At 44.1% G+C, this 10,885-nt stretch overlaps 1 protein-coding gene across 1 annotated transcript; it reads left to right on the forward strand.

Annotated features, from left to right (window-relative positions):
* Positions 1 to 4,677: 4,677 nt before the first annotated feature.
* LOC109755470 (binding partner of ACD11 1) lies at positions 4,678 to 8,590 on the forward strand. The gene is made up of 8 exons (XM_020314375.4): positions 4,678 to 4,975; positions 5,077 to 5,195; positions 5,305 to 5,383; positions 6,313 to 6,387; positions 6,477 to 6,539; positions 6,739 to 7,070; positions 7,196 to 7,319; positions 8,175 to 8,590. The coding sequence occupies exons 1-8, from the start codon at positions 4,970 to 4,972 to the stop codon at positions 8,193 to 8,195; spliced, it is 819 nt and encodes a 272-aa protein (XP_020169964.1). The 5' UTR covers positions 4,678 to 4,969; the 3' UTR covers positions 8,196 to 8,590.
* The last annotated feature ends 2,295 nt before the right edge of the window (positions 8,591 to 10,885 follow it).

Here is a 10,885-nt window from a genome sequence, read left to right on the forward strand (position 1 = left end):
CCACTAAAAAAACATCTCTCTTCTCATAAAAAAAACAAAACCTCTCTCTTTCTCATAAAAAACATAAACCTCTCCCAAATGTCCGGACCAAACTGTCCGACACTTTTAGCCATCCAACGACGGTTACCATAATTGCCCGAACCGGTCAATGTCATCCGAAATCCCCAAAATCAGCACCAAACTGGAGGAGGTTTGCGACAGTCTGGACGTCAGCCATGTCGGACTCCGACACCCCGGCCAACCCAAAAACCCTATCCAAATATCTCATTCTTTCACTCCATCCACCCCCATGTGCTTTATATTCACGCTCCCGGACTCCGACATCGTCGTTTTACCACTCCAAACGTTGCCAAGGCCTTGTCGGACTTGCGCTGCTCCACCCAAGCAGTCACCCAACTTTGCCTACGCCCGTCATTCCGCCCACGATCCAATTGCCTTCCAGATAGCCCTGATCCATTACGGACACCACACATGGCGAGTGTTCGGCCAAAGGCATAGCCAAAAAAAAAGTGACGCTCTCGTTGTTTACTTTGAAGCAAACACGGTGAATTCGGACGAGGATTACTTCTACACCGAGTTCATGGATTTGTCGGATGATGATCAAACGACGATGATGAGAGCAATTCTTAAAGACACATAGCATGCGATGGAGCATGCTCTCAACTTCAAGGGTTCAATGACGGGACATATGATGTTGTATGACAACTACTTTCAAACGCGTCTACCGAGGTGTCAGGGCCTACTATGATTACTTTAAAATTGAAGAAGGATGTCGTTACAAACATTGCGGGTTCTTTGGTTACCAGGAGTGCACGACTGTTATGAGGCTGCTTTTCTATGGCACAATCACAAATTTGTGGGATGAGTACCTTCGGATGTCTAAAAGCACATGTCTCTAAGCCATGATCAGATTTTCTACCGTAGAGGTCAAGGTGTTTGGACCGGAGTTCTTGAAAGAACCAAATGTCACATACATAGCAAGGCTCATGGCACTTGGAGAATCAAGTGGGTTCCCGGGTATGCTCAGAACACTAGATTGCATGCACTGAGAATGGAAGAACTATCCATATGCTCAATGGGAGCAATACCAGGGCCATTGCAACAAAAAAAACATTATTCTTGAAACAGTTGCATCATAAAGACCTATGTGTTTGGCACTCTTTTCTTTGACATGCCTAGGTCTCACAATGCATCAAAGTGTTGCAATGGTCTCTTTTGTTTGCAAGGTTGTGCGTGGGCGAAGTCCTTGCGTGCAACTATACCATAAAATGGTTATGATACGGCAGGGGGTACTATCTTTTTGATGGTATATAACCTTCGTGTGTGACCTTCGTCAATATCATCTATGAGCTAAGGGGTAACAAAAATATCACTTTGCCCCAAAACAAGGAGCTCGAAAGGATGTGGAGGGGCATTTGGAGTGCTCCAAGCCCGTTTTGTAGTTGTTCGCAGACATGCTAAACTATGAGATGCAGAGACATCATGGGAGGCGATGACAACTTGTGCGGTCATGTGCAACATGATTGTGGAAGATGAGGGCGAGGGAGTTCGCCAAGGTCTGGAATTTCAAGATATGGGTGAATGCAAACCTTTTCTTGTGCAGCAGAATTCGGCGACGTTTCACGATTTTCTCCAAGTGTGTCATCAGTTTCTTAGTCTAGTAAATCATGAGCAGTTTCATAATGATCTGATTGAGCATCTGTGGGCATTTCATATGGATAACTAAAACATGTATCTGAATAAGTTAAAATTCAAATCTGAACTATTTTATTTCAAAATTTTACGTTTGAATTATTGTTTCACTGAAATATCCATCTTTCTATTATCAATTAATTGTGATATTTTTATTATTATTATTAATTTTCAATACTCTAGGCATAGGAAAAATAACTGAGTGGCCTGACATTAAATGAGTAGGGTTGGGTGGCCAATGTCTCGCCCGCTGTCCGCTGACATATTTAGTGCCGTGTGGTTGGTGATCTGTGTTGGAGTTGCTCTTTATCTTACTTCACAACATATAAAATTGTGGAGGTGAAGGGAGAAAACCAAAGAAAATGTTTGCCTTTCTTAATTAAGAGATGATATTGTAGCACGATATTTCTCACCGCATATTTAGATATATCTAGTTACTAGAAATAGAACTAAGAGATATCCATTGTATATATATTTCTATTGTTATCTCTAAATTACATGTTAGAGTTAAAATAAGATTGCCTGTCAACCACTGTATATGACTTCAAGGCATTTTTATTACTCAAAGAGGCTTATTTTAAGAAAACATATTAGGATGTGTTATAAGATAGTCTTATCTTGCGTCCCGCACATATCTGAAGAAGTTTACAGTGGGATTGTTTGTTATTCTTATGCCCAATAGTTTTTTTTGGAATTAATGAGCTCAAAGAGCCCAACATTCACTACTTAGGAAATTGATAAAACATCATTCTGCTCCCACATCTTCATCTATTAGAACGGCACACAAGCATACCGTCTGTACACCCCACAAAAGAACATGCACAAAATAGGGAATCCAAGACATGGTTCTAGTTGAAAAACTCTTACAACTCCAAGCCATACATCTAAAACAGGGAAATCACATAAACGAAAGTATGCACGACAACTGCTTAGATCATCAAAGACTCAAAGAGCCATCCCAAAGCTTTTTGGTCTTTCATCTTTCAAACTTGTGCACACATGGTGCCCAGCCAAACTCTTGTGGGAGAGTTTAGTTGCCACCAAAAGTAACCTACTCTATTCGTGCCACATACAAAACCCCCGATAATTAATTGCATGATCCTATATTTGTGGGGGTGAAGGTAACCTCTTTTTTCTTCATATACTTGTCTCTCTTCCAACTCAGCAATTATATTTGGTGGCACTCCTGCTCTTATATGCATGTTTTTTAAACTATGCATAGACTCAGATCCTTGGAAGAAAAAAAATGTCCAAGATGCCATGATTTTCATTTTTTTAAATCAATACTATCAAGTAAGGCTTCTAAAATCTGATTACAAACATGTCCAAGATGCCATGTTTTCAGGAATTGATGGGACTAGTAACCTAGCCACAAACATAAATCCCTAAGACTACCCACAGCGGGGAGTAACTTAGAGTAGTAACATGCATATGTTACTAGTCTATGTTACTACCTCTATAGTGGGGAGTAACATATGTGGTGTCATGCATCACTTCATTTATTAGGCTGTAGACTCATCTTGTCTTGATATGCGTGATGTTACAGTAACTAGCTATGTTACCACATGCCTCTCTTTCTTCATTGATTACTTGCCACATCATCTATTTTAGCTAGATGAGTGTGATGTTACCACCTATGTTACTCTCATTGTGGGCAGTCAACATACTAGCAAAGGCTCATTTACACCATTTAGTTGTCACCTGGTCCTTTTCGTGTTCGATCAATGCTCATGAAACTAGGATGGGTGGGTGTGCGCGTGCACATGAGGATGGGGCGGATCTTTTAATATCCATCGACATTCTATTAGTTTGGTTCTGTATCACTAAAGTTTTATTCGCAGAAAGGAGCACTCCCTCCGATCTAAAATTTTAGTTCAAAACTTGAACTAAAACCATGACACTTATTTTGTGTTGGAGGGAGTATATACTGAAGTTTATAGACGACACTTGTTTTACAGAAGGACTGTTTGGCTTGGTGCAAAAAAATGGCTATCAGCATAACTGGCCAACCATTCGAGACTAGTCCCTCCTTTCCAGAACCATTTATTGGGCAAATTTTGAAGCTGCCAAATGTTAGCACGTCAAAAGCAAAGCTGGCCAGCTAACCACTGGCTTGTTTTGTTCTCACCTTGCTTGCAGTTGCAGGTGAGCACTACTCACCGTGACGGATAGGCAAAAGATAAGAGGATGAGGCCCATCATCTCTGTCTGTCGTGCCAAATGGGGGATCATCGTTGGCAAACCAGATAGCAGGCATGCTTTGTTTTCGCTTTTTCATTACGGGTGAGCGCTCGCTGCGGCCGATGGCAACGGGGTCAGTACGAAAGCCATCTGCCAGAAGGAAAGGAAAGAATTGAATTGTGATCGCAGAAAAAAAGGAAAGAATTGAAAGCCGGGTCCACCCAGCAGCGAGAGGAAGCAGTGAGAGTGCACACACGCAAGACGCACATGCTCGACGGAACGGAAGGTTCTGTCACCATTCCGTTGCGGGGCAGAGAGAGAGGGGGAGATTGACGGATCATGAGGACCGGCCCCGACCGAGCTGTCCGTGGGCCTGGGCAACCACCACCATCGCGACGCTTGACCGAATCAAATCGAAACCAGTGGCTGCGCGTCCCCCCGGCCCACCGTAGCCTAAACTAAACAAACGCCTACTGGACGAGACTGGACCAGCCGATGCCGCGTCATTATTGGGTCGCTAATCACTTTGTTTAGGGAACGCTAATCACTTTTTAAGGAGCGCTAACACTAGACTACTAGTCGTACAGGTCAGGGGAGGTGGCCATGCGCCGCCGCGAAGCAAACGCAGCACGCCAGCATGTCGCCCAAGTAAGACCGGCCTCCTGAATTGACCCTTCCGCCCCTCGCTCCCCTGGCCATAGACCCCGCGCCCACACCGGTAATATACCGCCCATGGCGAGGGCGACGCGGGTATTCCGCTCGGGGGCCCAGTGGTAGTACTAGTAGGGGCTTGGGGTTCTGACCCGTCTATCGATCAACCCGGCCCTTTTTTCTCGGCGACCAACGCACGCACGCGAGCTGCTCGAGAAAGAGAAAAGTAGCCAGCAGCGGCAGCGGCAGCGGCGAGAGCGAGCACAGCCGCGCAGACAGACAGACGCACGCACGCCACGCCACGCCATTACAAATCGCCCCAAGCACCAAACCCTACCCAACCAGGCAACCACCACCCGCCAGCCCTCCCGCGGATCCCCGCCCTCAGCTCGCGCCTTCCTCCCGTCTCGTCTCGCCTGTCCTTTTTTCTCTCCCGCCGCCGCGCCATGGAGGTGAGCGACCGATTGCTGCTCTTGTTTTTTTTCTTTTGTGCGGCGGCGTTGTGTCTTTGGAGTGCGTGGGTCGCTGACGGGCCGTGCCTTGTGGGTTGCAGGAGGGGAGGAGGGGGACGAGGACGGTGCGGGTGCGGAACATCTCAGATCTGGCCGGGGAGCGGGAGGTGCGCGAGTTCTTCTCCTTCTCCGGCGAAATCGACCACGTCGACATCACCCCGTGAGCGCCCGCTCCCTTCTCTTCCTGAATTCCTTCCCTGTTCCAATTTCCCTCCCCACTCGTGTCCCGTCTGTCTAACCGCATTGCGGTTTTGGGCTTGCTGCTGCAGTGACGGGGCGGCGGCGGGGAGGACGGCCTACGTCACCTTCAAGGACGCCAAGGCCCTGGAGATCGCGCTGCTGCTCTCGGTATGCATGGCCTTGCCCAATCATCCAATGGCTACTTCCGTCTGCGCAATCTGGTTGTGCTGGTGTTGTCAATTGCTATCTATAATGAATTATTTTGCGTGCTGTCAATGTCATTGTGAACTGTAAATAGTGTGGTAGGTATACGCAGCTGTTATGGCTTTTGCATTGGACCTAATTTTTTCCCATCGATATCAGTACTTGAAGTGTCTTTGGCTGGAAAGGAAATTAGGAAGACGCTTTTGTTTGTTATCTCCATGATAAATTGCACTTGGGGACAGTTGACATGGATGTAGAAATTAGGAGGAATAGAAATCTTTCATTCTAATCGTTTCCCCTCTTGTGGCATTCTGTTTGCATTGTGAGCTTTTTTCATAGTAGAAGAAGGTGACCAAACTTAGGAAGGAATTGGAAACCACATTTGAATTTCATTGCTTTCAAATCATTTGGTAAGATATGTTGTACTGTATTGTCATGTCCATCAACTGGCAATATGATGGAATGACAGTTGACACCGCTACTTGTTTGTTTGTGAAATCTGTAGAGCCCATTGACCATGTTTGAGTAAAGAAAAAGGAAATTAGTATTTTAATCATGGCTGCTTTGATTGGCACAGAAGTGTGCTGCATAATATACTACGAGATTGCCGTTGGAATTCTTTGACTTTGTGATCTTTTTTGTCCTTTGAAGTAACTAGCATGCCAGTCATTTCTTTATGTGCACATGTCCTTGCTCCAATCAAGGGGCCTTCCAGGTTGACAGGTCTACAGTGAATTTATAGTTGTATATTAGCTCTGTGTCTATTTCACTTTTTTTACACATCACCACGTTCCTTAGATCTGCATAACTGCAAAACAAACAAATGTTGATAAGCTTCCCCATGCATGATAGCGTGAATCATTATAAAACAATATATTCTATTTCTTTTTCAGGGAGCAACAATTGTGGATCGAGTTGTGAACATAACCTCTGCTGAAGATTACATCTACATCCCTGTTAATGAACAGGTGCACTATTCAACTAATTAATGTTACATAAATGGCAGTACTCTATCCGTCCTTTTTTTCATAGAGAGGTCCATTTTGAAATCATGCAGCAACTTGTGATGAAGGAGGTGACAAGTACAGCTCCTACTGCAGATTTGGGACAACCTACTGAGGTATCTTTGAATTCCATTACATTTACGTTTCTTTCTTTTCTCTTTGTAATATCATGAAAACCCCATCAATCATGGGTCACTGTGTGGAAATCTGCCCCAAATAAAAATAAGAAAATGAGAACCTTGGGTTATCTGCTTATATGTTACTGTAGTGGATCATCCTTGTTACTGATTACTGAAGTATGACCCTACCATGTAGGCCAACGCAAGCCCCACTAGTGTTTATGCCAGCAAGGCTCATGATGTCATGACAACTGTGATCGCAAGGGGTTCAGCAATTCGACAAGATGCTGTGAATAAAGCTAAATCATTTGACGAGAAGCATCAGTTAAGGGCTAATGCGTCAGCTAGGATCAGTTCCTTCGATAGGCGTGTTGGCCTTTCAGAGAAGTTAAATACTGGGATATCTGTCGTAAATGAAAAGGTGAAAACTGTGGACCAAAGGTTACATGTTTCTGACAAAACAATGGCTGCTTTGCTGGCTGCAGAGCGCAAGCTAAACGATACAGGCTCTGCTGTGAAAACCAACAGGTCTCTTCTTTTACATACCTTTGCTATTGTTCACTTAATCAATTTGATGTGTGTTTTTATATCAGCTGACGATTTACCTATGTCCTGTATGGCTGATCCTTCGCCCTCATTTCCCCTACTTGTAGGTATGTGTCTGCTGGAACAAGCTGGCTGAATGGTGCCTTCAGCAAGGTCGCCAAGGCTGGACATGTTGCTGGCTCAAGAACAAGAGAAAAGTTCCAGATAGCTGTGTCAAATATATCAGCCAAAGTAAGTCAATAATGAATTTTACTGGGTGAATTTAGCACCAGAAAGATAAGCAGTGCTATTAAAGACATGTAGCAACGCTAAAGAGCTGCCTTCTGCACTTTTTCTTGTTGTCTAAACAGTGATGAAGCAGAACTTTATTTGCATTATTATGGTTATTATTAATAGGCATGCCCAATAGCATACCATCGAAACATCATCCTGCTGCTGCCAGTGCACATATGATTCTCAACTTTGGGAGCTAACTGATCATACTTCTAGACTTCAAGCATTACACACAATTTGTTTCCAATAGGTGCTACTCTATTCTCCTGGACATTACCAAGTCAACATCATATTCTTACCTGCAAATAGTAGACCCAGTCCTGATCCCTGATTAGAAAAATACAACCATTTAGATAAACTCTCAACCAAGAGACAACACCGAGCAAGAGATATAGAGTCAAGTACTGGAACAATTTGTCTGTTCAGTTATATGGTTTTTATCTGTTCACTGTAGAGCATCTATGTTCTGCAGAATGTGATGCTGCGATACCGGTAATGCCTTTGCTGCTTTGTTAGCTTTTGGCAACATAAGTGGCATTATCGAAGGTAGATTGTTTGTGTGCATAACTTAGGAACAAATGTGCTTTTGAAAAGCCATTAAGTGGCATTATGGAAGGTAGATTTTTTGTGTGCATAACTGTAGGAACAAATGTGCTTTTGAAAAGCCATTTTAAAGCCAATCCATATGCACATTTTTTTCTCCAGGATATATTTTGTCAAACAGTAATTTATTTGCAACCTTATTTCTGTCACAACATAGTTTGTTGCGTCTCATGCTCCAATTCCACGTTCTTTCTTCTTTTGCTGTAATAGGGGCCTGCTGTCGTTGCTTGAGCGTGTTGAGTTTGTTCTGGGAGGCTCCTCTTTTTGGTGAAAATCTGCTGGAAACCTTGAGCAAGCACCTTCCGTTGGTTGTGTCATCAAGCTGTGGCTTGTAACTGTGTATTTCTCTATTGTTTTTTTCTTCTTCTTTGAGGAGGTTTTAACTTTCAGGGAGTTTGTCAGATTTGGTACATAGAGGATCTAAATTTTCTTTAGAATTTTAGAACCACTATTCCTTTTAGTGTCGGTGTTCAATTGATTATAGGTGGTAGTGACATTTTGAACCATGTTCGGTGTGGCTTCTTGATTGTCATTGATGTCCCATGTGTCATGTCTCTGCTTCTGCAGAAATTGTCACTCAAATTGAGTAATTTGGAACATATGGAACTGCAGTGCTTCTTTGTGTACACATTCATCTTGTGCAGTTAGTATGCATTTAAGTTTCAGTGCAAGCATGTTAAGTCAAGGGGATTGTGATACTCCCTCCGATCCATATTACTCCCTCTGTTCCTAAATATTTGTCTTTTTAGAGATTCTAATGTGGACTACATATGGAGCAAAATGAGTGAATCTACACTCTAAAATACGTCTATATACAACCGTATGTAGTCCATATTGGAATCTCTAAAAAGACTTATATTTAGGAACGGAGGGAGTACTTGTCTTAGATTGCTCTTGTCTAGATACATAAATACATCTGTATCTAGACAAATCTACTAATCTGAGGGAGTATATTTTATGATTATTAATTTGATTAGATTGCTTCAGAACAACGCTCACCATTTTTCTTCTGCTAATCTGTCACATTCAGATTGTTATGAACTTATTAGTAAGAGTGCTCAACTGCTCATCCATAATAAGCTTCCTCAAGTACTCGATCCTATGTGGCTATTATGTACTCCCTCCGTCCAGAAATACTTGTCGAAAAAATGCATAAAAATGAATGTATCTAGAACTAAAATACATCTAGATACATCCATTCCTCCGAAGAGTATTTCCGGACGGAGGGAGTAGTTCTTATTCCTTCCGGTCGCTGTCCTTATTCTTGTGTTTTCTAAGTCTGCGGCTTCGTTGCTGAACTAACAACGGTTGCAATGGATTATCGATATGCGTTCTTTTTTAGTTTTTTGGGGCAGGTAACCAGTGTAAAAAAAGAACGGAAACGCTAACGCCCACACGTGTGCACACGCCTTGATTGCCGTCCAGTGCCTTTTGCATGAATCTTGGCACGAAACGGCTGGTTTTGTGTGCCACGTAGGACAACTCGTGTGTGTGGCATGTGAGGGAGTTCGCCCGCACGCCGGTTTTCTCTTCACGGTCAACGGTTGCCAGTCGGGGCGTGCGGTGGAACTGCTGTCGTGCCCGCACGCCATGCCCGACTGCGGTTGCCGTCTACCACGTCTCGCCACTTCGCCCCCCTCCCTTCACGGTTCCATTACTCCCCTCCCATTCATTACTCCCCCAACCCACCATCCACACTAGTTGCATTTGATTGGAGGAGAAGCCGAGAGGAGAAGGCGACGGCGGAGCCGGAAGAGTCGACGACATTCGCGGCCGTTGGTGGGGCTCGCCGGACCAGAGCGTCGTCGCCGGAGAGCCGTAGATTGAAGGTAATGCTCCATCCTACGCTCACATTCCTGCCTGCATTTCCGCCCCCTCCCTCTGTGGTTAATTTCCGCTCGAGATTCGTCGAGATTCCGGCGGTTTCGCGGTGCTCCAGCGTCCCCGTCGGCGGTGGAGTCCGGTGCTTGCCGTTTAGGGCGGCATTGCGCAGTTTCGTCGCCGCCGCGGTGGCAGCCATGCCGGTGTGGCTCGGCCTGTGCGCAGCCACATCCGGGTTCTGCCTTGCGATTGAGCCGACGATTTTTCTAGATGTTAGTTATGTATTGCTTCGGAATGCTATGGCCATTAGTGTAGGGAGTTTTTTGTTGTTAAATTTCAGGGTATGATAGTTGCGAATGAACCCTAGATCTAGTTAGGTGCATTTCAAAGTGTAGGATAATGACAGCCGTGGCATTTTTCAACAACTATCTTCACTGATGGCAACTAATTTCCTGATCAACCGTGTCAGTTGCCACAAATATGCTTTCCATGTGGAAACTAATTTTGTGAACACACTATGGCTGTTGCCATGTTATAGGCAGGATAATGGCAAATTCACTATACTATAGACTTAGTTTGTGTTTTGCCATGCTGACTTGTGATATTTGAACATTTTTGGCTGTATTACATGGTAACTCATTTTTTATATGAGGCCAGGGTGTGAATTGCCACATTAGATGTTGTGTAGTGGAACTTGTCTGCCTTTTTTTTAAAGTGCCTTGCATTAACATGGCAACTTGAACCTAGTACATTGCTTGTGAACACATGGCAACTATTTTTATATGAGGCCAGGGCGCGAGTTGCCACATTATATGTTTGCGCAGTGGAAGATGTCTGCCTTTTTTTGGAGTGCCTTTGTGCTAACATGGCAACTTGAACATTTTTAAAGTGCCTTACGATCTGTACATTTTTTTGAAGTCAATGTGTTCAGTTGCCACATTTCATGTTGGACAATCCTAGGGGGAGCCGGGGGGGGGGGGTGTTCCTATGATCTGCCTCATTTGCCACTTTCAATTGAGCCAATATGGCAAGTAGATTCTGCTAGCTGGCAACTGCCTCCTTCATAAGCTCATACACGTCCAGTTTGCCATGCTTCTGCA

Source organism: Aegilops tauschii, chromosome 5 (assembly GCF_002575655.3).
Source record: "Aegilops tauschii subsp. strangulata cultivar AL8/78 chromosome 5, Aet v6.0, whole genome shotgun sequence".
Lineage (NCBI taxonomy): Eukaryota > Viridiplantae > Streptophyta > Magnoliopsida > Poales > Poaceae > Aegilops > Aegilops tauschii.